This window comes from Ornithorhynchus anatinus, chromosome X1 (genome assembly GCF_004115215.2).
Source record: "Ornithorhynchus anatinus isolate Pmale09 chromosome X1, mOrnAna1.pri.v4, whole genome shotgun sequence".
Taxonomy (NCBI): Eukaryota; Metazoa; Chordata; class Mammalia; order Monotremata; family Ornithorhynchidae; genus Ornithorhynchus; species Ornithorhynchus anatinus.
In genome coordinates, this window is record NC_041749.1 from 91,085,335 (window position 1) to 91,111,531 (window position 26,197).

At 47.0% G+C, this 26,197-nt stretch overlaps 1 protein-coding gene across 4 annotated transcripts in view; it reads right to left on the reverse strand.

Annotated features, from left to right (window-relative positions):
• The window catches only part of QRICH1 (glutamine rich 1), a 59,909-nt gene that overhangs the window by 16,047 nt on the left and 17,665 nt on the right, over positions 1-26,197 (reverse strand). For 3 of the 4 annotated variants that reach the window (XM_029050583.2, XM_029050584.2, XM_029050586.2), the window contains exons 2-7: positions 24,619-24,948; positions 10,443-11,474; positions 4,866-4,913; positions 4,395-4,572; positions 1,395-1,549; positions 250-364 (exon numbers count right to left, since the gene is read on the reverse strand). In XM_029050583.2, coding sequence (XP_028906416.1) covers positions 250-364; positions 1,395-1,549; positions 4,395-4,572; positions 4,866-4,913; positions 10,443-11,474; positions 24,619-24,927 — 1,837 coding nt within the window. In that variant the 5' untranslated portion in view covers positions 24,928-24,948. The remainder of the gene's footprint in view (positions 1-249; positions 365-1,394; positions 1,550-4,394; positions 4,573-4,865; positions 4,914-10,442; positions 11,475-24,618; positions 24,949-26,197) is intronic. The other variant, XM_029050585.2, reaches the window with a different exon arrangement.

Here is a 26,197-nt window from a genome sequence, read left to right on the forward strand (position 1 = left end):
GCTCCGCCACTGGCTTGCTGGGTGGCCATAGATGAGTCACTTAACCTCTGGGCTTCAGTTTTCTCATCTGAAGACTGGGAACCCTGTAGAGGATACATCATCCTGTTTCTACCCCACTGCTTAGCAGAGTGCTCTGCACACAGGAAGTGCTCAATACAACCGGTTGACCGATATAACTCTGCGGGGGGGAGAAATGTTTTTCGAAAGGGGGGTGGGAGAGGAGAAAACAAAAAAGGAAACGTCTCTTACCGAGAGGGGTGACCCGAGGCTGAAAATCCTTTAGAACTTCATGCAGCCACTCGGTGAACCGGACATAGTAAAGATCAGAAAATATGTCATCTACTCGACCATTTTCAAACAGGTACTGCAAAACAAAATCATCACTAAGTTTAGTAGTCTAAATAAAAAAGGTTACCCGCATAAGAGAAAACAAATTGATTCCTAGGATAGGTTTTAAAACCTGGAAATAACCCCCAAACTCTTGTGAAAGCAGAATGATACCCAGAAATTTGCCCAAAGGTAAGCTGCAGTGCACACACAAGTAGCTACTTGGTTCTTTAGCTTAGTGCATTGAAAAGCAAACTCCTTCCCCATCCCTAATCTGAGTTAAAATTTCAGGGGAGCGGAGGAGAGGGAGAGAAAGAGAGAGAGAGGGGAATGGGGTGAAAGGCCATTCTTCGTATTCAAAGACATCATTATTAACGATGAGATCCTAGCCCCGCACGTGGTGCAGCTGAAACAACCTATAGCGTGACCAACATGCCATTCCACATTGCATGTGGAGTATCCTTTACCACGGTGATGCACTGCCACTTGGACCACCTGTTGCAGTTTCCAAATCTGCCTCAATCCCACGAACCCCCCAAAGTCTCAGTCCAGGAGAGCAACAACCAATCAATTGTATTTTACTCTTTTACTCTGGCAATCCACCAGGGGTTGTGCACATTTCTCAACGATCTGCAGTTTTCGTCGGCCTCTCTTTCATTCTGAGCAGCTGCAAGGTGCATATTGCCAACACATTTTTTGCTTTTGCTTCCTGTAGTTTCTCAACCTCTGCCATTTTCCCTAAACTTTGCTTGGGGGTGTCCCTTTGCCCTATTGCTACGACTTCGCTAAACGGTCCTAAATGCCTTCCTTTGTCCTGAGAAATAAGTGAATCAAAGACCAAACCTAAATTTCAGTACTCTCGGGAACATCAAAATGTCAATGAAGCATTTTTTTAAAAAATGCAGTTGCTATAACGGTTAAAAGCAGGTTCTTAACAAAGGTCAAGTTATAGGGAACACGAATTAGAAAAAGTCACTGAAGCTCTTCTGCAACCGCCACTTTTTTTTTTTTAAACCGAGCCAAAATGTTGCTCTAGGGAAGTTTCCCTCCTTTCCCCCTCCCTTTACCTTCTGAATACAGAGGAAGATGTAGTACAGCACATCTGGGTCATAGGCCTCCCCTTCTCCATTGCGGGCTTCCCGTGTCATTAAACACAGCCCATAATTCAACTCTGCCACTGCCGAGGAGATGAGATCTTCCTGGAACCTCAGTAGCTGACGTCCTGCAGAACAAAACCAAGAGATTAATCTTTCCAGACCCACTGTTCTCTTAGAGCGGAAAATCCCAGTGGTAGTCTAAGGCCAGGACATCACCTTAGCCTTCTTCCCTGGCATATCTGAGAATTTTGGTTGTGATGTCTGTAACCAATTACTCTCATGCTCCTCAACATCTTACAGGATTTTCCTCATTGTTTTCTCCTTTCTTGTCTCAGCCCCAGTTTTCTCATCCAGAAAACAGATAAAGTGCACAACTCTGTCTACTGGCCCAAAAGATACAGGGCATTTTTAAGCCAACTTTTTCCTTCTTCTTCTTTTTTTAAGGGCATCTCTGGGGCCAAAACACTCTGGATTCAAATGAGTCTGAAGAAGGTCACCTTTCGGCTTGCTGACTGATGTCACAGAGTGGACAATACTTTTAATAAACTTGCTTAATACATCAACTTGGCTATTCAGGGATCTTCCGCCTGTAATGCTCTTGAATTTTAATAGCAATGCACTTTGAGCTAACCCACCAAGTTTACCTTGGCTCAAACCTCCCACTTTTCACTCTGTCTCCATCCCTACCCCTTCAATAGTATTCTGACTGACTTAAAAAGAGAGGTTTGGAACCCATTTCAGGAGCTGCTTGTTTTCTGTTTAGCATTAAATGAGAGAACTTTAGTAGGCACCAAGTGTTTTTCTTGTCTTTATGTAAACATAAAAATATCGAACTCAATTTTTTCTTACTGATTAATAATTACATTACTATCTGATCGAGTAACTCCAGTGTGTTTTTTAACCTTGTCATTTAATATATTTATAGTGTATTGGTCAATTTTTTGAGTCTTGAACAAAGTAACTCATTTTATGTCTTATGGCTAACTATACTTTAATCTGCAACCTTTCGTGTTAACGCTCCAATTAAGAGAGAGTTTTACTCACACATTGATCTCAGTGCATTTCTTATACAGTAAAATGTATTTTTCAGCCTGGATACCGCACCGTCGCATAAAGAAGAAACGCTGGTTACAGCTTATGGAATTGAATCGGACTGATCAGTAAGTGAAAAGCTACAGCCAAAAGGGAGGAAATGCGGTAGCTTTGTGTCTCTTTGGCTGAAGCCGTAGTGCCACAGATTTAAAAGGACTTAAAACTCACTTCAGGGTGCAATCTTGAAAACTACACAACTTTCTGGCCATTTCTGGTTCAGCATCAAGACTTCTGGCTTGGCACTACCACTAACCAGCCACAGTAGAGACTGGGAAAAGAAAAGGGAAGAGAGTAGAGGAAAGGAAAAATGGGGGGCAGGGGGAGAAGAGAGAGAGAGAGGGAGGGAGAGAGAGAGAGGGAGGGAGGGGGAGAGAGAGAGAGAGAGAGGAGAGAGAGGGGGGGGGAGAGAGGAGGGGGGAGAGAGGAGGGGGGGAGAGAGAGAGAGAGGAGGGGGGGGGAGAGAGAGAGAGAGAGAAAAGAGATAAAGGAAGAGTGAGGAGTTTCCCCTCCCTCAAGCCCTAACACTGGAAATTCCTGATTCCTGGCACTTCTTGTGCAAGATAGGGGGCCAGGGAGTTCTTCATTAAGTCACCCGACACACAGAACTATTAACAGGCCTTGATCCCTTTTTGTTTACTGAATTATATTGCTCCCCCCCACCTTTTTTTTTTAAAGGAGTACACTTCAGGTAACAAAGAAGTTCATTTTTAAAGCCCAAAGTGGCTAGAAGCAACACTGATGCAATCTACAATATTGCACAGGCAAGGATAAACTGCATGGCCTAGTGGAAAGAGCCCAGGCCCGGGAATCAAAAGACCTGGGTTCTACTCCCCGTTCTGCTCGTCTGCTGTGTGACCTTGGGCAAGTCTATTCACTTCTCTGTGCCTCAGTTACCTCATCTCAAGTGGCAATTAAGACTGAGAGCTCTATGTGAGACAGCGACTGTATTCAATCTGATTATTTTGCACCTACTTCAAATCTTAGTTCAGTGCTTGGCATATAGTAAGCACTTAGGTACCATTAAAAAAAAAATAGGGTGCTGCCTTCAAATTAGTGGCAAACTTGGGGCAGTACTTTGAGAGGACCCAGAAAGAATGCTTCTTTGGGAAGCAGCATGGCCTAGTGGCAAGAACACGGGTTTGGAAGTCAGAAGGCGTGGGTTCTAATCCCAGCTCCACCACTTGTCTGCTGGGTGACTCTGGGCAAGTCCCTTAACTTCTCTGTGCCTCAGTTACCTCATCTGTAAAATGGGGATTAAGACTGTGAGCCCCATCTCCACCCAGTGGTTAGAAGAGTGCTTCGCACATAGTAAGCACTTAAATACCATAATTATTACATTGTTATTAAGAATACTGTGGGGGAGTGGTTGTCTGGAGAAGGAAAAGGAAATAAAGGAGGGGGGAAAAGGAAAGGCAAAAGTTGGAGGGTGAGAAGGTTAGAGAGGCAGGGTGAGGTACTCACCCCATGTCTGTCCAGACAGTCTGGGGGATCCTCTGGGAACTCGATGGGAGGTTGGAGCTCTGGAGCCACAGCTCTCTGCCGGGCAGCGGTGCTAAACTGCAGCTCCAGGGCTCTGACCCCACCTCGTCCCCAAGGGATTCCCTGAGCTACCAGCACAGACAGCCTGCTGAGGGTGAAAAACTACCAAGGCAGAGCTCCCGCAAGTGGACTTGGTGCCAGTGTACATAAGACCCAACTTCTAATCACAAAGTCACGGGAAGACAGAGAAAGTGTTGGGGGGCCAGAAAGAGTCATCCCGTGATGTAGGTAAGTCCCTGCTTAGGCTCTCTCACCCAGACCTCCATTGACATGGAGTGAGTTGTGTCTACGCTTCCCACTCAGCCTTGCATTTTTAAAGTTCTAGGCCCAAATACTTACTCCCAATTGGCGCTAATCTGTTCTGGGCGTCCTTCTCCAGTTCAGCATTCTTGGTCTGGGCCCAGCTCTTCCACACTTCAAGCCCTTCTTCTGGTTTTAGGGAATTTGGGAGGAGGAGTTCGGGTGAAGGCTGCGGTTGTGGTTGTGGCTCAACTTCAGCAACCTGGACAGCTTGAGCCTGTGAAAGATAGACAATCATAGGCGTGTCACACTATGGCCCTCCCCCCAACCCCTTAAGCAAGCCAGCTAAGAAATGGTAACCCAAGTTCGCTTATGGCATGTCTGACCCTCTGCTTCCAAATTACAGGGGTGATGGGAGGGTGGGGGGATGGACGTGGCGGGGGGGAGGGGAGGGAAGGGGGTGAGGAAGGGAAGGGGATGGGGGGGGGGGAATGGGAATAGGACACTTTTGGTCTCAATGGTTGCATCCTAACCCTGAATCCCAGCTCCCTGGTATCATTGCTCCCTTACCTGACTCCAAAGCACTTGCACTCCCTCATCCAGCTCCCCAGGGACCTCCTGGAAGATTTTTTAAAAAATGACACTGGTAGTGTGCTGGGGAAGTGAAAGTGGCATATACATACTACTGGCATCATTACTAAAGGCACTGAGGAACCAAGTGAGCTTAGGGTGCCATGGAGCTAGGGAAGGGAGCTGGGATCTGGAGTCCGTCACTGGACCACGCTGGTTGACGCTACACCTTTTTGAGCTCTTGGGCAGTTTTTCCCAATTTGCGAGTTTTCCTCTTTAGCCACCCAACTCCCCTCACCCTAGAGCTCCCTGACCAAATGCGTTCCTTGAAGACTCTTTCAATACTCCTTATTAAGGATCAGGCCAACTTTACCTAGTGGGAAGTGGGGGGCCACTGCCCCAAGGCCCACCACCTCCCCGCAGGTGCCCCTATGCCTTTGGTTAATTAAGACAGCATGCAATCGCATTATAAGATTGCAAGGCAGTGATTAAAACCTTTTGGTTTCCCACCCAGCCAAACCAACCCGCTTCAATGTTGAAGATCGTGTAGACGATCGCCCTCTGCTGGAAAGACTGGAGAAGAGGGCCGAGACCTAATCTTTGTCCAGAAAGATTGCTCTGTAGTCCACACTACAGCTCCTGGATAAAGCGACTGGATTCAGGCCTTCGTAATAAATTCCAAAAGCAACACCACCCATTTCAAGTTGGGCAAATAACGATGACCTGCAGGATTTCTGCATTAGAAAAACTCCAGCGGAATGGACACGTTTACAAACAAAACCTCTCCATTTCAAAATTGTTTTGGGGGGGGATTTTTTGGGTTTTTTAATAAAGAAAACAACTCCCACTCTCCCCCCACCCCCCGGCCCATCATCAAAATCCCCTTTGGGAATTTTCTAAATCAAAACTTGCAACCTGGCTTTAATCTAAACTGCCAGAAGACAACTGGCTTATAATCACTTGGATAAAGGTCTGCCCCTGCCCATGTCAAATCAGCTTTTAAAGAGGAAATGGGTGGTAAATATCATTATTATCCCAATTCCAAGCAAAGGAACAAACAGAAAAGAGGAGCTTCATGATATTAAAGTATATGCTCAGTATGGGTTCTATTAACTCTGACAAGATTTCTATTCAGGTCAGTTGAGAAATGCAAGCTTTTCGATTACAACTGCCAGTTTCAAATGGACAGTATAATGTGACGCATATATAAGTTTGGTTCCTCCCCCATTCCCAAGGGCACATGCTATGTGTGTTAACTGCAACAACGTGCATAAACTGGCAGCATGGATTCTCCTCTCTGGTCACTGTTGGTAATCGGAAACTTCCGATGAAAAATACGAAGTGACAAGTACACAGAGGGAATGGGGTTAGGGAGCTGTTATTCTGGCTTTGTGGCACTCCTATTCAGTAGCATGATAACCAATAAATACTGCTCAATAAATGATACTCAACTTCTTTCACCCTTCAGTTTTTGAGATTACTTCAGTGAAGGCTAATGGAACTAAGCCAAATTTTCCAAATTCAATCATTTGATCAAGGTCTCCTCCTTCCACACTCTGAAATTTATACAGAATATTTTTTACCCCTTCAATCCCTGAAACCTCTCAAGGAACTAAATCGAACTAATAATATACTTCCTGGAAGTGGAATATTGTTGCTTGATAAATAGTACTTTTTTTTAATTGTAAGGACCTGTACCAGATGGCCAAAGGGGGAAAGGTAGACATGGCAGTGAAGTTGCTGATCAATAGGGAGGATATGGATTTTTAGTTGCCTTTTTTTAAAAATCAATTTTAATTTGATTTCTATCCTCAATCTATTTTTTAAAATTAGGATTAACCCCCCCCCCAAAAAGCAGAACAAATTTAATTTTAAAATTTTTTCAAAATTTTCCTCAATATTATCACTGCCATAATGGGCTTCAGTAGATAGACAAATCCATCCCTATTCTGCCACTGTTGCCTCAAATCAACTTGGTGCCTTAGTGTAACAAACTGTCACTACCTCCCTGTCATCAGTAGAACTGCCAGGTATTTTGCAATGAGATGTCAGGATGACTTTATTTGAAAAGTGTGCTAAGATTTTTTTCCTAAGGGGATTTTCCCTCCTTTCCATTCTGTAAAAATGAGTCTCCTTCATATCCATGGTAAATTTGTGGTTACCTACTGGCTGTTACTCTTCTTGCTCCAAAACATAAAACCCAACAATCACCCTCTCCAAATGATATTTTTTAAGCCCCAAGAATCCTCACCCCAGCTACAGGGTGGAGGGTTCTTTAGTTTTTGTTCTGGGGGGGAAAAAAAAGACTTTATAAAGCTTTAAAACCTACAGAATTTGCAGAAATTCAACTCCCTAGCTCCCAGCTATTTAAATATTTTAACACAGTTCAAGATCTACGAAAGAGAAGTCAAATGTGTTACCCAAAGCAAATGAGACATTTATCACCTGAGAAAATTATAATTTTCCTGATGATGCATTTTACAGTAGAGATCTATAAATCCCAAATCAGTAGCAGATAGGCTGAGGTTGAGGGGGTGTTTGTTCCAGCACTGCAAGGGTCAACCCCTACAATTATATTATCTGAACAATTTCCACAGGAAAAATTTAATTCAGCCATCCAAAAAGTCACTTCTCTGAAATAAGAAGATGTCATGTTTTAATCCAATCTGGACATCCAAGTCCCTGAAAGTGGAGGACTCCAGACAACCATGACATCTCACAGTTACCCCATCACTTAGTACAGTGCTTGACAAGTAGAAAGTACTTAAATACACAAATAAAATGCTCCACTCAAGGGACCAACTTCTCCTTTTTCAGCATGGGGTTGAAGCTGAGGGAGCAGGCTTTCCAGGAGAGGAGCTCGGAAGAAACAGGAATCTTCAACAGCATTTATTGAGAGCCTGGGGGCAGAACACTCAAACATTTAATAGAAATAAAAGATGCTTCCCTGTTACCTTGCACTTCCCTGCAAACTAATTGGGGAGCTAGGCAGGCACAAACTGTCAACCATTCAGTAGGTAAAAGGAGACGAAAAATGATTTTTTAAGTAGGCAATTAAATAAACAACAGATATACATATGACTGCTATGGTAGCAGATGGAATGGGTTGGGAAGTCAGAAAGAGGGAGGTGAGAAGGAAAGGCGGTGAGAGGGGAGAGGGAGGGAAGGTGGAATGGGGAGGGAGAACGGAGAGAGGGAGGGCTGGAGAGAGGAGGGGCATGAGAGGGAGGGAGGGTGAGGGAACAGGGAGAGATGGAAGGAGGTGAGAGGGAAGAAGGGAGGGAGGTGAGGGGGAGGAAAGGAGGTGAGAGGGAGGTAGGAGAAAAGGAGGTGAGAGGGAGGAAGGAGGGAAGGAGGTGAGAGGAGGGAAGGAGGTGAGAGGGTGGAAGGAGGGAAGGAGGTGAGAGAGTGGAAGGAGGGAAGGAGGTGAGAGAGTGGAAGGAGGGAAGGAGGTGAGAGGGAGGAGGGAAGAAGGTGAGAGGGAGGGAGGAGGGAAGGTGAGAGGAAGGAGGGAAAGAGGTGAGAGGGAGGGAGGAGGGAAGGAGGTGAGAGGGAGGAAGGAGGGAAGAAGGTGAGAGGGAAAGGGGAGGTAAGACAGGGAGGCAGGAGGTGAGAGAGAGGGTACTTACCCTCTGCGGTTGCGCTGTCTCCGCCTTCTGCTGCCGCCACTGTCACCACCAGCCAAGTGGCAGTGGCCCCAGAGCTTGGCCCAGAAAGGGCCAGCTGAGCCAGGGCCACCGATGCCTGAGCGGCGGCGGCGGCGGCAGAGGATGCCATCCCCTGGCCTTGGGAATAGTGCAGCAGCTGGGCAAACCAACCTTGCAGCCCCGACACCCGCCTCATCCCCGGAAGGTCCCCCAGACTTTCTGGGCAGCCTGGGGGGAAGTCAGGCTGACTTCCTGCTCGCTCCCCCTAGGCTCCGGGACTAGTGGCGAGAGGCGCCCCGGCCCGGCCCCGGTGAGGACGAAGGAAATCCCACATATGCTGGGGCCAGGCCAGGTAACCACAGCCTGCTGTAGGGGGAAAGAAGTAGAGCAGACATCTAACCATCTAACCAAGTAACCGCCAGTAGCTCTGGCTGCCCACTGTGTCCCAAAGATGTCCCCGGTCCCATGGGGGCGATGGCCCTCCAAGTCCCCGTATAGCAAACTGCCTTGTTGTTCTGTTTATGGTTATACAAAATATCTTTCAGTAGGTACGCTGCAGGAAAAAAAACAACAACAAAAAAATCTTAAGTGTGTCAGTGAAAAGACAGAAACAAAATCTGTGAACTCCTGGTCTCAGATGATGCAAAATTCTGTGATGGCAAACACAGTGATTTGAAACCCACAAAATACTAGGCTAACTGTAAGTATGCTGCTTCGAGACCCTAAATTGGGTCTCTCTCAGCCGTGACCTAGCAGGGACTTTGGAAGGCCTTAGCCACATCTTCTCACTTTTCCTGGCTTTGTGCATCCCCCGACTCCGCTGTGCACTTTTCATTGCTTTTCATCGGGAAATTTTCATTGGTTGCACTGGGGTGGGTGAGGAACCGCAGAGTAGAGAAAATCGAGAAGCGACCAGCGGGATGGTCACAGCTGAAATGACCTGCAAACGGGTGGCAGTCTAGGGTGCCAGCCAGTTTTTAATTGGTAAATCATATGACCAGGCACCTGAGACCTTCAACTTATTTTAACAGAGTTGGATGTGGCTTTGAGGAGACTCCCGAGCCCTAAATCAATATGGGCTTTCCTCCCCCTCAACCCCTCGCAACATTAAAAATGGCCGGGTAGTCAAGCCTAGCACCAAAACTGAATAATGAACAGACTGGCCAGGGGGTGTCATCCACCTTCCCAGTGTGAATTCCAGGGTCTTTCGAACAGCAACTCGGGTCAAAAAATGACTGTGGCTAAGCAGTTACTACGATGGGGGCGCAAAAACCTTCTGCCTTTTAAAAGGGCCTTAAAAGGTTAACTTTTAAGGGAAGTTAACCTGTTTTCCATTGGAGCTTGCACCCAGTAGAAGTGGAATCCCGGGCCTTTAAGACCCAGCTGTGATGCATAGAAGGAGTGTCCACTTCAGTCCTAAAATTAAACTTGGGTCTTCTACTACCTCACAAGAGGAATGCTACATGGGCTTCCCCTCAGGCCTCGGGATCGCCCCATTTTCTCTCCTCTACCTTTCATCCAACTCACTCTTCTAATGCAGTTTACTCCCAGGATCTCCTTAGCCCTCTTCTGGTTTTTTGTGCCTTTGATCTTACACTCTGGATAGTGACTAGCCTATCCCAGACATCTAATCCTCAAGGAGCCACCCATCTGGAGAGCCTCCAAAATCAGCAGCCAACCAGGCCACGTTCCCTCTCTTCCAACTGGGGGATGTCCCTCTGCTCCGGAAAGCAGTTTCGGCTTCTTAAGTCCCCATGTCGGGTGCGCGTGTGGTGGAATGTGTGTGGCACGCTAAGTCTCGTGTTGAAACGACAACTACACGTGCTCACTGCAGAACAATTCACAGCCACGAGGCGTGCGGCCTGACTTGACATTTTCCTTCGTGAGCCAAAATGTCAAGTCAGCTGCTCGGCAGAAAACTTTCACTTACTGAACAGGTTACTTGAAGCTGCTGCTGCTGCTGTTGTTGCTGCTGCTGCTGCTGCGTCTGCTCCTGTGGGGTCTGCTGCTGCTGAGGGTCCCATATGTGCACAGTCTGCGCTGCGTTCTGGTAGGTCCCCGCTACGGCCTGCACCGCCACCGGAATGTGGATGTTGCCATTCATGAACTGCGCTGGAAAGAGGGAGTTGGCCAGGGTCTGCACTACTTCCTCATGCGAGTTTTTCACTACGGATGTGGCGCCCACCATCTTATCCTTGTCATCCTCCAACTTCACAGCTGTTAAGGCCGTCGGCGAGCCACTGACGTGGACTGCGTTGTAGGCCTCCTGAGGGATGGCGATGTGGGTTATGTTCTGCTGCTGCAGGTCACCGCGGGGCTGGGCAGAGTACACGGGGATGGTCCAGGTCTCTCCGGTCGGGCTGGTGATGGTCCCGGTGGCGCTGTACAAGTGAGCGCTGTCCACTGTCAATAGGTCTGGCCTTAAGGACACGTAACTCTGCTGCTGACCTTGGGGAATAGCCAGCACGGTAGCAACTGGCTGCCCAGAAATAGCATATGACACGGTAATGGGCATATCCACTTTACGTTTCTTCACCGGCTGAAGAACGCTGGCCGTGCTGATCCGCCGTTCCCCCTCCCTCGGCGAGCCTTGCTGGGAAGGCGGAGGGGACAGGGCCCCGACTGTCTGGATCTGGATCTGCTGACCCCCGGCGATAGCCTGCCCCGCCACGAGCTGGGCCTGAATCTGCTGATGCTGTATGTGCTCCTCCTGGATCTCCGGGGCCTGAATCTGCTGGGCCGTCTGCACGTGCTGCACCTGGATCTGAGCTGCCTGAAGTTGAGACGGGCTCGGGTTCTGCAGAGACTGACTCTGAATCGCCTGGGGGGCCTGCTGCTGGGCCTGGCCTTGGATCTGCACCTGGACCTGTATCGGCTGTTCGGCAGCCTGATGGACGGTCAGCTGAGGAGAGAGCTGCTGGGCTGACACCTGCTGAGGGGACTGCTGGACCTGCACCTGCACCTGCAGTAACAACAAGTCATCCAGACTTCAGCCTACAAGACTCATCCTATCCATCGGCCCCACTCCCTGCACGGCCTCCTCTTTGGCAACCTCAGCCTGAGGGAGCAGGGCAAACCCGCCACGGCATCACGCAGGAGGAAACCCAACAGAAACGGAACGATTGAATTGCTGCCCGGGACTTTCGAGCTGAGTTGCTCGCCGTCCTTCACGGGACCCATTTAGTCCGAGGGAAATCATGAGACGCTTCCTCATCGACCTGGTGAGAAGTACCAAAGGGTGGGGAGAGTGGACACGGACCACCCGGGCAGAGAGAGGCTGGACTTTGCTCCTTTAACACCGGAACCCCGAGGCCTGCCTCCCTGGAGACGAGCCGCGTGACCCCCACGTTCCTCGGACTTCCGCCTCACCTCCTCTTTTCCAAGGCCACACTGGGAGGCCCAACTGGGAACTTGCCTTTCCAACTTTTAGACCCCTGGGAAGCCTAGGGCTGAGGCTACGATGATTCTGACTTACTGGGCCTCTGAACAGCCCTAACTGGGCCTTGGGTAATCTGAAACTCGGGTCAGCTCTGGTGGTCTTATGGTATTCAGCGTGTCTACGTCTTGAACTGGGTTTGTGTTCCTATGTTGCTGCTGGTTTGTTTTTTTAAATGGAATTTATTAAGCGCTTCCTATGTGCCGGGCACTGTATTTAGTGTTGGGGTAGACACAAGCAAATGAGGTTGGATACATTCCCTGTCCCACATGGGCTCAGAGTCTTAATCTCCATTTTGCAGATGAGGCAACCGAGGCACAGAAAAATGAAGTGACTTGCCCAAGGTCACACAGCAGGTAAGTGGTGGGGTGTGGGCAGCACCCACTCTCTTGGCCCTGCACAAGTCTTAGACTGTGAGCCCCCCCAGGGGGCCAGGGACCATGTCATTCTCACCCATGGAGTTTTTTTTCTCCCCTGGCTTGCACATCATAGGTGCTTAATAAATACCAAGGAATGAACACACACAAAGAAAGTAACATAAAATGCTCTGGCAAAACTGAGCAACACCCCTTAATAAAGTTGCTTGCCATAAGGAAGAGAGTTATACTTTCTCTCACTATTTCTATTGCTTCTCCAGTAAGATCTGCATGGCCTAGGAGATAGAGCACGGCCCAGGTGTTAGAAGGACCTGGGTTCTAATCCTGGATCTGCCACTTGTCTGCTGTGTCACCTTGGACAAGTCACTTCCCTGTGCTTTGGTTACTGCATTTGTAAAATGGGGATGAAACCTGTGAGCCCCATGCAGGGCATGGATTTGTGCCCAACCTGATTACCTTGTATCCTCCAGTGCTTAGTACAGTGCCTGAAACATAGTAAGCGCTTAACAGACACTTACTTAAAAAAAAAAAAAATCAGGGCCCAAAAGCTTGACAATTCAACAGTTTGCAAAACAGAAGCCTCAATACTAGGAGTTAAGCTGTCTTTATAGTAAAGAGAGAGATGTTCACACTTGAAAATACCCAAACTGTGCCTGATGTCAGTGGGAGACTTGTTTCCCGAGTAAGGTGCAAGTAAAATGAGTCAGCTCTCCCATAATACGTATTTTAGCTATGCATTTTGGAGACAATGCTGTTGGGGAAATAGGGACTGCTTCTTCAACACAAAAGTCTGTCTTGATGGAATGCGAGGCGCTGTCCGAAAGAAAGGACTGCACGTGCACACCGTGTTGGTCGAGGCATACCATCAAGCGAGTTTTCCTTAACTTGGGGTCATGGGGAATGGAACCCTGTGTTATAGGAGAACTGACTATATTTGATGAGCCTTCAAACTAGAAAAACTAGATTTCTTTTTAACCAGAGGAATGAAGGCAGGAACTAATGGCGGTCGTTAAGAGCAATAGAGGGAGAATTAAAAAGCACTATTATTCCTTATCTTCTTCTATGCTTAAAACTAATTGTTTCTCAAATCACAGCCTACAGCACCCCAAGGGTTTCATTTCCTCTCTTTATGGAAAGTGATTTATCTGGTCTCAGGATCAACATTAAAATGAAAGAGACTAGCATAAAGACAGTAAGTCAAGTTGCTATGCCCCGAAGACCTGATCCTCATCCAGGGTGGCACAATTCATCACAAAAAACTTGCTGTTTAGTCAGTCAGTAGTGTTTATCCCACTTGCCAGCTGTGTGACTCTGGGCAAGTCACTTAACTTCTCTGGGTCTCGGTTCCCTCATCTGTAAAATGGGGATGAAGTCTGTGAGCCCTATTTGGGACACCCTGATTATCTTCTATCTACCCCAGCACTTAGAACAGTGCTTTGCATATAGTAAGTGCTCAAGAAATGCCATTATTATTATTATTATTTTTCAAGTGCCGTGTGAAGAGCGCTTGGGAGAGCACAAATGGGAAGCAGTGTGGCCTAGAGGAAAAAGCCTGGGCCTGGGAGTCAGAGAACTTGAATTTTAAACCCAGCTCTGCCACTTATCTGGTCTGTGACCTTGGGCAAGTCACTTAACTTCCCTGTGCCTGAATTTTCTCAACTGTAAAATGGGGATTCAATTCCTGTTCTCCTTCCCACTTAGACTGGGAAGTGGGACTGGGACTGTGATCAACCTGATTAATTTGCATGCACCCCAGAGCTTAGAACAGGGCCTGACATAGTAGGCCCTTAACAAATGCCATAAAAACCCCCCAAACACCAAGAGATACAGTCCCTGCTTCCAATCAAATGGTTATTTTCTGACTAGAGCCTTTATTTACATGACAATGCTTCCCCAAGCCCCCACCCACCATCACTTGAATTTTGTTTTCCAAAGGCACCCAGGATAGAAATTAAACATTTCAAGGGACTGATAAATTGAATGTACACAGGACCCCAAACTCACTGCCAAAGAGGGTTTGCCACCACATAAAGTTTAGCCCAACTCAGCCAGGAAAACAGCGTAGTCCAGTGGAAAGAGCATGGGCCTGGGTTCTAATCCCAGCTCTCCTATTACCTGCTGTGAGACCTTGAGCAAGTCACTTCACTTCTCCAGGCTTCAGCTTCCTCATCTGTAAAATGGGGTTGGAATATCTGTTCTCTCTCCCGCGGACTGAGCTCCACACGGACAGGGACCGTGTCTAACCGAATTATCTCATATCTACCCCAGCACTTAGTGCTGCCACATTAAGTTCACCACCACTCTGTCACATAGTAGGTGCTTAACAAATACCACAGTTATTAAAAACATATCCTCCCACTCGCTCCTGTGTGAAACAAAGAGAATAATGGTCCTATTTTGCAGGACCAATCCTCTGGTCAAGTCCCTTTTCCTCTTATTCCCCCTTGTTCATACACCTAAGCTTTTAAGGCTGCATGATCACGGCATTTCAAGTATCTTTCCCAGAATAATGAGGAAATTTCCTCTTGTAAAATGCCACATTCTCAGCTTCACTAACAGGGGTAGAGATGGAGGGAAAATGTACTCATGTCCCCTATACCAAACGTTGACAATACTCTCTTCCACATCCAGAGGAGAGGTTAAAAAGGGGGGGGGGGGGGGGAGACATGGGAGGCTTGCCAGGAATGGTGTAGAAAAGAAATTCATATGGTTAGATCAGGGATGGCCAAACCCTGACCTCATCCGTGTCATGGGAGGAGGCTCAGGTGGTACTGATGTTGGGAGACTGAGGCCTTGGAGGTAGATTCAGAGTTTGACAGGTTGGATGTGGTCCTGTAGATGCTGCAACTGTGGACTTCTTTCCTTAATTTCAGGCTGACCTTCCCTTTCCATCTGTTTGCTCTGCTCTTATCTATCTACACAGATTATCGCTTCCCCATACTGGTTCACAGAATAAACCTGAAAAATTCCACCCGGTTTTGGCAGTGAGAATATGTTACTTTTCTACGGTCCTCTCTTTCCTGGGGAGAGAAGTTCCTTTCCCATTAGCGGGAGAGTAGGGAAACAGGTTTTTGGTAAAAGCAAAATAAGATTAGCCAGCATAAAACTCGTCTGTTATGTGACCGTGGGCAAGTCACTTTGCTTCTCTGGGCCTTAGCTGCCTTATCTGTAAAACGGGGATTGAAACTGTGAGCCCCACGTGGGACAGGGGCTGTGTCCAACCCGATTTGCTTGTATCCACCCCAGTGCTTAGTAGAGTGCCTGGCACATAGTAAGCGCTTAACAAATACCATTATAGTTATTATCAAAGGGCACTAAGGTCATTAATTAACTCGCCCAGCCAACTGGATCTTCTGATAAGCCCAGACCCACTATTCCCCAGAGAATGAATGACCAATTTCTGTGATTCCACAACTTCCTCTTCTCCAGAGCCCTGAAGAGCTGAGTGATAACACTGTTCCAACTGAACCCTACGTGGGTGGACCTGGTTCTCCTTTGGCACGTATATGTATATTTGCTTTCCATCAGGCTCTACTCTACTCTAAGTTTAAGTCTGCTCATGACATTAAAAAAGTAACCTGATGGTTTTTCAAGGTTTTTCCACCCCCATAGGATCTTTGGTTGGAGACTTCTGCATATAAATGAATGATTTGTTTCCCCATTACCAAATCCCACCCCACCAATAACTTCTCCCGAGTTACTCTCCAATTTTTCCAGAAGGAGATGAAAAAAAAAGGGGAAACGTTTCTGGATTTTCTCCAAAACCTTTCACGTTCTCAGCTAGAAGAGACAGCTGGAGACTTAGGTCACTAAGGAGCAATGTGAAGCCACCGAGGACCTGTGAGCAAGACCACCCAAGGTTGTTTTTGAACTTTTTGGTCAAGAGCACAATCAGTTATGCGATAATGTGCGCTTTCACATGTTTGGGCTGGAATGTTGTTAGGGAATTAGGGAACTTTTATCCTATGACACGTATCTAAGATTGGATTCAGCACGCTGGGTCAGAAACGGGTGAGAACTACAAGTGCAAATTTTCCTCCCTTTGAGATTTGGCAAGAACACAGTCCCTGCTTTCTAAGAGAACTTGGTGTACTATCGTGCTTCTTTTCATTCAATGACATTCTTAAAGGGCTGCATTTTACTAGGGAGCACCACCACCATCAGCATCCATTTACTAAGGGAATAGCTCTGTACTGGGTGCTCCTAACATGGAAATGACATGGGCTGGTTCTGAATGGCAGGAACCAGTCCAAGGGGCCTCAAAAGAATAAAAATCCCTCTAGGAGCAGAGCGAAGACTACAATACCTTAGGCAAAAGAGGATAGGAGGGGCTTACTAGGGGTATACCAGAAGGCCAAGGAGTCTATCTGCCAGTTAGGGGTGTGGGAGAAGGGGTTCAGGAGTCCTGCAGCATCAGTACTGAGCTGAGAAGCAGCATGGCTTAGTGGAAAGAGCCCGGGCTTGGGAGTCAGAGGTCGTGGGTTCTAATCCTGGCTCTGGCCCTTATCAGCTATGTGACTTTGGGCAAGTCACTTAACTTCTCTGTGCCTCAGTTACCTCATCTGCAAAATGGGGATTAAGATTGTGAGCCCCACGTGGGACAACCTGATTACTCTGTTTCAACCCCAGCACTTAAAACAGTGCTTTGCACATAATAAGCACTTAAATACCATAATAATAATAATGATACAACAGAAGCAGGGGAAAGGGAGCCTAGGGGAAGCATCTCTCCATTCCCAACCTCTGCTCTCTACTTTCCTCTTTGGTCTCTCCTGTTCCAGAGAAAGGGTAGAAGGAATGTGAGGCCAGAGGAAGCGAATTATTATTAAAGAAAGGCACAAAAAAGGAAGTCCTAGAAAAGGAAAGCAAAGTCCAAAACTGATAGCAAAGATAGTAATATTATTCCATAAACTTTCAGAAGGCACAGACAGTTGCATAAATTAATCAATCACATTTATCGAGCGCTTATGGTGTGCAAAGCACTGTACCACGCACTTGGGAGCATACAAAATATGACACATTTCCTGCCCATAAATTAATTAGATTTATGCAGATCATGCAGATAGGAGATCAAGGATGTGCAGTAAAATGGATAATGGAAGAGGTTCTCAATCCATCAGTTATGCCCATCTAGGGTTCTTCAGAAAAAAAGGCAAGCAAGCACTGAGAATCATTGACTTCAGAAGCCTAATAAAAAGATAAAACCCTAATATGGCACACTTTCTAAATTCTGGGAGACACACTTTTTTAGTGAGTACTTGCTCTGGATCACCTGGAATGGGGCAGATTAAATTAGGACACAATATTTCAGTTCAAGCCCTCTATTTCTTTCAGTGGGTCCCAGAAGGAGGAAGTCCCTAAAAACTCTGTACACTGCATGCGTCTGCTTTCTCTCACTCTGACACTCTTAGGATAGACATCACGCCTTTCCTTTTGGTTTCACTCTACTTCCAGTGGCAATAAATACGGCCCTTGGCCACTCAACAGACACACACAAAAAAAAACAACAAAAAAACCCACCCAGGCTTTGCATCTGTGGTAATTACCTTCAAAAATATTTCCTTTTTGGATATCCTCATCCCCTCTCCCCTAAGATGATTCCCCTTTGCAATAGTCTTCCACATGCCAATTGCCTTGACTTGCTATATCTGATTTACCTTGAGGTCAAAAATCTCACTCCCTGCAACCAGTGCTTTTGTGATAGTAATGTCTGTTCCCCCTGCCTCATGGAAGAAGCGGGCTACTAGGCCTGGCTGGTGAGACTGGGCACTGTTATTAACAGGGAAATGCTCTGACTACAAAGAGGTGAAGTGCCAAAGCTTTGTTCGGGTACATTTCACCAAACCCACTTTGTTGAGCCCAAGTGGAATTGTGCAAATATACTATCAACTGGGTTCCCTTCAGCCACTTGTAACGATACAAAATTGCCACATAATTTGCTCTTCTTGAAATTTAAATGCCTTCACTACGCGTTAGAGGATATTCCCTCTTAGCCCATGTTCTGCTGCTTCTGGAAAGGCCAAAGGTGAAGTACAAAAATCAAGTACTAAATCCTCTCCCCGTGCCTAACACACTTTCTGGTAGAACTCTAGTTCTCCAAATGGATCATTAACAAACCTTTTTCAACCTCCCTCATTTACTAATAGCCTACTTTTGTTAGATTCTCAACCCATTATTCATTAGCCCGATGGGTTCCAAACTCAGATTGGCGACCTTTTGTAAAGAGCAGAAGTGTTGGGGAATACATACAAGGAAAGGTTCGCAGGAACTGAGCTATGGGACGCCAAAGCAGCCTGAGATGCCTTGAGGGCTAGGTTAAGAAGAGGAAAAGGAATCTTGGCAGATAATTTAGGAGAAGAAACCAAGTACCCAACTCCTGATTAAAAGAAAAAAATTCTTAGCAAACTTGGGGGGAGCAGGGAAGGAAGGGGGAGAAGGGAGGAAAGGAGAGATGAAGGCAGGTAACAAGGGAGCACTGGAGTTGCTTTGCTCATCAATGCAGTCTCCAACTAAGAAGAGGATTAGGTGAGTTCCTCTAGACCCGTAGAACTAGAAAAAAAACCCAAACTCGCTAATAAATGCACCGAACTACCATCCTACCACAAATCAACATCATGGTATCGATGCTGTTCTGGAGAGGAAAGCAAGAGTCAAAAGCCAAATGAGGTATATGATGTGAAATGGGCGGGGGGGGGGGGGGGAGAATGTGGTTCATTTTAATTTTGTGTACTGCTAGGGGAACAACCATTGTTGAAATTAGATGAGGTGAACAAAGTGAAGGTGTCTACAGGCCACCTCTCCCTATCTATACCTATTTAGGGGGTTGCTGGGAAGGGAGAACAGGTAGGTAGTTTTATCAGTCTAATGCTCTTAAAAGGAAAAGACTGGGAATTTATTGCCTCATTCCAATACCCCTAAACACTAGACCAACTTCCACTCCCAAATCACCGCGGGGATAAATTAGGTCTGTCCACCTCTACTCAAATTCTCCCCCCCCGACTCTTAAAATCCCACCCTCCGGGCTACACCAAGGGCGCAGACAAAGGAATCACCAAAATTGATGGAGTCGCCCATCGGGAACGACGGACAAGCCTCAGCCCTGAGACTTCAGGAGTGAGAACCCAAGTGATGGATTTGACGATCGTGACAGTGGTTTGTACAGCGCCACACCCACTCTCTGGCCCCAGCCACGGCAGGGAGCATAAAAAGCAAGGAAGCAGGCAGGGGTGCGGTACACTGCGAAGAGCATAAAAAGGTTTATCATTTCTGCGCCGGGCCCATTTACGACCAAAGTGACTGTGGTAGTTGGTCAACCGCCTAGAGAGCTGCTGTGGTCTCCCCCACCCAGGTAATCAGCTGTCCTTCAGGATTTCTGTTGGGCCCGTCCACCTTGCTGAATGTCCAGGGCAGCTCTCGGGTCAGCAACCTCCACCACTCATAGCACAGTCATGGCAGGCAGTCCCTTACAACATCAGCATCATCGTTGTAAGAAAGGCATTTAGAAGAACTTACTCTGTGCCAAGTCCTAGGGCAGATATGAGGTAATGAGATTGGTCACAACAGGGCTCACAATCGAAAAGGAGGGAGAGCAGAACTAGAACCCAGGGCTCCTGATTCAATCAACCAATCAACAGCATGTATTGAGCATCTACTGTGTCCAGAGCATTACACTAAATGCTTGGGAGAGTACACCAGAATTAGTATACATGAATAGTGCCCTCAAGGAGTTTTTACAGTCAAGAGGGGGGACACAAACAGACAAATGAGAGCTAGGAAGAAATAATAGAGTATATGAGATCTGCCCCTAAGCGATACAGAGGCTCTGAGTCCTTAAGTGCTTGAGTGGCACGAAAGAACTGAAGTGGTAGCTGGGGAGATGAAAGGTTAATCGAGGAAGGTCTCCTGGAGGAAATGTGATTTCAGGATGACGATTTTCTAGGTGGGGAAAGCTGTGGTCTGTTGATTATGAAGTTGGAGGGAGTTCCAGGCAGCGGGGAGAATGTGAATAAGAGGTCTGCGGTGGGAGGTGAAGCAGCGTGGCCTAGTGGAAAGAGCAGAGGCCTGGGAGTCCGAGGACCTGGGTTCTAATCCCAGCTCTGCCACATACCTGCTGCATGACTCTGGCCAAGTCGCTTCACTTCTCTGTGCCTTAGTTCCCTCATCTGCCAAATGGGGATTCAATCCCTATTCTCCCTCCTAGAGACTGTGAGCCCCAGGTGGGACCTGATTATCTTGTATCTTTCCCAGCGTTTAGTATAATGCTTGGCACACAATAAGCACTTAACAAATACCATTTTTTATTATTATTATGATGAGAACAAGGCACAATGAGCAGGTGAGCTTGAGAGGCATGAAGAGTGACAGCTAGGGTGTAGTGGGAGAAGAGAGTGGAAAATAGGAGGGAGGAGCAGAAGGGAGAGAACTGATTGAGTACTTTAAGTCAGTGGTCAGGAGTTTCTGCTCAGTGCAGAGAGGAACAGACCGCAGACTGTAAGCTCGCTGTGGGTAGGGAATGTGTTTATTATACTATACTCTCTCAAGCTCTTAGTACAGTGCTCGGCACCCAGTAAGTGCTCAACAAATACGACTGACTGACTGGGCAACCACTGGGGCAAGATGCATACAGAAAGACTCTTTAGAAAAATAATCCAGACAGCAGAGTGGTGTATGGACCGAGGAGGGGATCAACTGGAGGCAGGGAGATCAGCAAGGAGGCTGATGCAGCAGTCAAGCTGGAATATTGCCTGGACCAGTGTGGTGACTGTTTGGATGAAGAGGAAGGGGGAGAATCCTGGTAAATGTTGCAGAGGAAGAACTGACTGGACTTGGTGACAGACTGAAGATGGGGGTTGGAAGACAGGGAGGAGTCAAGAATAATGGTAAAATTATAGTCTTGAGAGACGGGGAGGTTGGTGACAGGGGAAGGTGGGTGGAAGGGAGGATTTAGGAAGATGGGGAAGTTGTTTTGGACACACTGAGCTTCGGGTTGCAGTGGGAGATTCGTGTAATCAATCTAGCGATCAATCAGCGGTATTCATGGGCTTTTACTTCGTGCGCAGCACTGGACTAAGCATTAGGGAGACACCATCTCGGCCCTCAAGGAGCTTGCAGTCTTGTTTTGGAGGCAGGAGGAGATGCGAGATTGCAGAGAAGAGGGGGGTCTGGTAGTTGAAGTTGTGGGAGTGGATAAAGCTCCCCCACAGACTGTAAATTGAGAAGAGAAGGGAAACCAGAACAGAGCACTGAGGGGGACCCACAGTTAGGGAGTGAGAGGCAGAGGAAAAGTCAAGGAAAGAGTGTGAGAAGGATTGGCCAGAGAGGTAAGAAGATAACTGTCAAAAAAAACCCCAAGGTTGGAGACACTGACCTCTCCCTTGGATCAACGGCATAGAGGGTTGGGAGGGAAGGGGAGGAAAGGAGGCTCCTGAGGCCTTCACCACCACAACCCGACTCCTAGCTTAGCTTGCCCGCCCCCCTCCCCCCCTCAGCTCACCTTCTTTTTCTCCTGGCAAGGATGTGGGGGGAGGTACCGCTGAAGACTTGTGGCCATTGGGACAGCACGGCTGCACTAGTATGACCAATTAAAAAAATAAAAAAAAAGTAACGACACACTCCTCCCTTTTCCCATGCCAGAGAAAGGAGGTTCATGCCCACGCCCAGCTCACCATTTTAAAAATTCCTCGTCACGACGGGATTGCCAGAAGTAGCTGGAGGCGGCTGTGGAGCACCACACGCGGTCCATCGGCAAACCGCCTGGGCGATCTGTCACCACATTCTTTTTTTTGTCGGGATGGAAGTTGCCAGTGTCGGCAACAGATAAACTCCCTAAATTTTCACGTGTCAGGGCATTTTAAATGGACAAACGTAACTGAGTTAGCAGAAAACACTTCTACGATCTAATAGTCATTGCGAGCCAATGCATTAGAAACTCACGAACAGATAACATGAATGAGTGATTTCAGGAAATACTGCCTTCTACTACTTAAGTTGGTATCAGTTGCTTTTCTTCCATGAAGCTCGAAGTCCATAAGAGAAATGTTCATTATTCCTCATCACTCAAGGGGCGTGAAGAAGGGAGAAGGAGCCGAGAAATTGAGGCATGGAAGAAGTTTGGTGCCCAAAGGCCACACTTCAATATGATTAATGGCCATTCCACTTCCTGTTCACCAGTCCACATGGTAAGGAAAGACTAATATCAAGGTCTCAAGGAGTATTCAGATAGCACTGAACTGAGGACCTATGCAGACCGGTGAGTGGCCCCTTCAGTGTCAAACTTCTATGGAGGATCTCATAATGTTCTTTCACCCTGGGGCCAGATTTGGGGGACACAAGCAAAAGCTTCCTTATTCTTTCAACTCTTTGAAGAGAGACATCGGTTTATATTTCTCCCTTTCAATGAGTGTACAGGTGTACCCCCCACGATACCACTGAGTTTTTTCTTCAAAAATGTGGCCGTATCATGGGGTATGTTTCCCCAGAGGCTTACAGGCAAATAGCTAGGTTCCAGTCCAGAACCAGCCCCGACATAACGGCCGAGCCTTACAGGTAAGTAAAAATGATACTGTAAATCCCTCCCTGTCCCCACATCTCCTTGCCCCTTCCCCTGTTCCTAGCAGTTTTCCCGGCACCCATGCTTCAAACTTGGCCCCCTCTTTCCCTGTGCCTCTCCCCCAACCACGCTCCAGTATTTTTTGTTTTTTTCAAAGACTAGTGACGCTTTGTCTCTGTACCCGTCCCGTTCCCATGGCTAGGGCAGGGAGGTGGAACTACGAGTGGGAAGAGGGTAGAGAGGGGGTGGTGCTGCACACGTGGTCTGAGCCGGCACCACACACATCACTAGTTTAAACAGAGAAAAAAATAATACTGGAGCGCGGGAGAGAGAAGTGGGATGGTGGTGGCCAAGTCTGAGCTGTGGGAGAATGGAGGGGAGAGGGCAGGAAAACTGCTCAGACCAGGGGAGAGTGGGAAGGGAGCAGGGCAAGGGGAGGAAGGGGCAGGGAGGGAATCGACTTACCTGCGATTGGACGTAACGTCAGGGACGGGGCTTATGGATCCTGGGGTACGTCAGCAAATAGTGCAGGACGTATCCCTGGGTTGCACGTACGGTAGGGTGGCCGTAACCTGGGGTACACCTGTATACAAACCAACATAGCAAGAAACTCCAGAACACAGTGAAAAGCTCAAAGTATACATCTTAGATCAACATATTTCACAACTAGATCCCAACCTGCTAAATCATTTAGAAGATAGGCTCAAAAGAGAAATATAGAAAAAAACTCAAGACAGCAGCCACCACGCAAACCGACCAGGGGAAAAGCCCTTTAACATAACTTCCATCCACCTACAGCAGAAGCAGCAGAGACAATTCCCGGGAAAGTGACACTGCTTTTTGTGTTTTGTTTGGTTTGGTTTAAAAAACCTCCAATAGACTGTTGGTCGTGAAGCTGTTCAAAACTTATCCCCGTAGGGCCCCCCAGCCAATTTCCAGATCTTCTTCCCAATTTCTGCTTCCTGGTCCTCCTCCCTATCCCATCTCTTGAGAGAGTGGAGGGAGAAATTCCAAGAGACACAGTTCTGGAAGAATGGAAGGGAAATATAATAGAGAAGATAATAAAAAATGCTACCCTGGGTGAGACCAATGATCCATCTTAAGAGAGTGGCACCAAAGCGTGCTTGGATAAATAACGTGAAGTTGCGCTATGAGACAGGTATTAAAACTATGAGTAGATTAAAGGTATCAAAGAGATAAAGCGAAGAGGTTTTTTGTGTTTGCTTTTTTAAAGGAAACACAGGTTTCTACTCCCTCCTTAAGCTGTTATTATGACTGTACATTTTGGGGCGAAGGATCAACTGATCGAGCATAACTGACCCTGGAGACATCAGAATATCCAACTGGAAACCTGAGGATGATCCAGTTTGTGGAACTTCAAACCCGGCCAGTCCTTCACCTTTGAAACACATCCAGTTCCAAATTTTCACGATACATACCACTGATGGAATAAATTCCATGGCAGACCTAGTCGGCGCTCCTTGGCTGTCACTTGAGTGTATAGTTGGAAGGGAGAAGAGGAGCGCAGTGAGTGAAACAACTTTTCCAGGCAGAGGACCCAATTGGGTAGAAGAAAAGGCAAGGGGATCAGTACTTAAATTCAAAATCCAAAACTACAGAGTTTTAAATAGCAGATGGCCAATCAAGCAAATCCCATATAACCAGCTGACTTGCGTTTAAACCTACAAGCAAAAAGTGTGTGTGTGTAGAGAGGTTTAGATATATAGATAGATAAATTCTTTACCTGAACCTGCTGTGGCTGCTGAACTTGAATCTGCTGTTCTTGTTGGGTCTGTTGTTGGACACTGGTGGTAACAGGACAGGCAAGTTCAAGCAAAGATCCAGCTACTTCTGTGCTATCTGTGTAAATGCAGTTCCCACCCTGCTGGTATACCATGGTGGTGGTAGCCGTCTGTTGGAACTCCTGAAGGGCTTCGGGTCCCTTGGACGCTAAGGAGTCCAGGAACTCCTTCATCCTGTGCTGGGGGATTGACCGTGCTTTCACCCGGATGTACTCTTCAAAGGAAATGGTGTTTTCCAAAGAATTATTCATATTGCAAGGTTCTTAGGATTCCTAAATAAACAGAAAGGAATCAATTAACAGGAGGCACACATTTTTCTGCTTTCAGGTTTGTTATGCACAAAGCCAATAGCTAACTTTTAACCCTGGAGCGGAATTTTGCAAGGCAATCACACATACAACTTTGCCCCAAATTCCAGGTAATATAGCAGTTCATGCCTTAACATATTGTTCTTAAAGCACTCTGCAGTAGACCAAAACTTTCAGTATTATTTCCACTATTAGAAGGTATTCTGCAGTCCCTGTAGAAAACACTGCCTAATCATGGCATTTATCAAGTGTTTATTACTATGTGCTAAGTGCCAGCGTATACATGAGGTTCTGAGATGAGGCACAATTCCTGTCCCACACAGGGCTCACAGTCTATCTTATCCCTACTTTACAGACAGGCACTTAGTAGAGTGTTCGGAGGACAGTAAGTGCTCAATAAATATTTCCGACTGATTACAGATGAGGAAAGTGAGGCTCAGAGAGGTGAAGTGATTTGCCTGAGGTCACAAGTTGACAGAGCTGGGACTGTCTGGGACTCTGACAGAGTGACAGAGCTGGGACTCAAACCTGGGTCTCCCGACTCCAAGTCCTGTGTCCTTCCCAGTTAGATCATGCTGCTTTCATTGAGCACATACGGTCTCAGGCCTGGTTAAAATGGAGCAGGCACAAAGTCCATTAAACTCCACCTAGTCAACTGTGTTGAAGAACTTTATAGATAACTGCTCTAGAATTGCCACACAGTTTTTTGAGGGGTGTGGAGAATAACAAAGGGAAGAAAGGAAGGTGGGGGTGGGGGGGAGAAGAGGGAGGAGAGAGAGAGAGAAAGAGAGAGAGGGTGCGCAAGCGCACGCACCCGCAAATCTGACAGTATTGCTACCACATGATCTGGCCTCAACAGTGCCAATATTTTCACCATACAAAATGTGGAATATATTTTTCCCAGAAATGATACAAAGAACCATGAAACTGGTGGTGTGCTTCCACCTAAAGCACTAAAGACATTCAGAACCAATTCTCCCCCTCCCCCACTGACTGCCTTTTGGTCAGTAATATCCTCAGGCAGAGGAGACAAAATAGTCTATTTTGTTATTTGTAAACAGTTGTTCTCTCACTCCCCAGATGCAGTTAATAAAGGAAGAGAGAGGCAGAGACAAAGTGACCTCAGGGAGTGTTGCTCCATCCAATATTGCACTGGGGCCTTTCTCCCTTAGGGTAAAAAAGGTTATATTATCATTTTTAGCACAGAACCCCC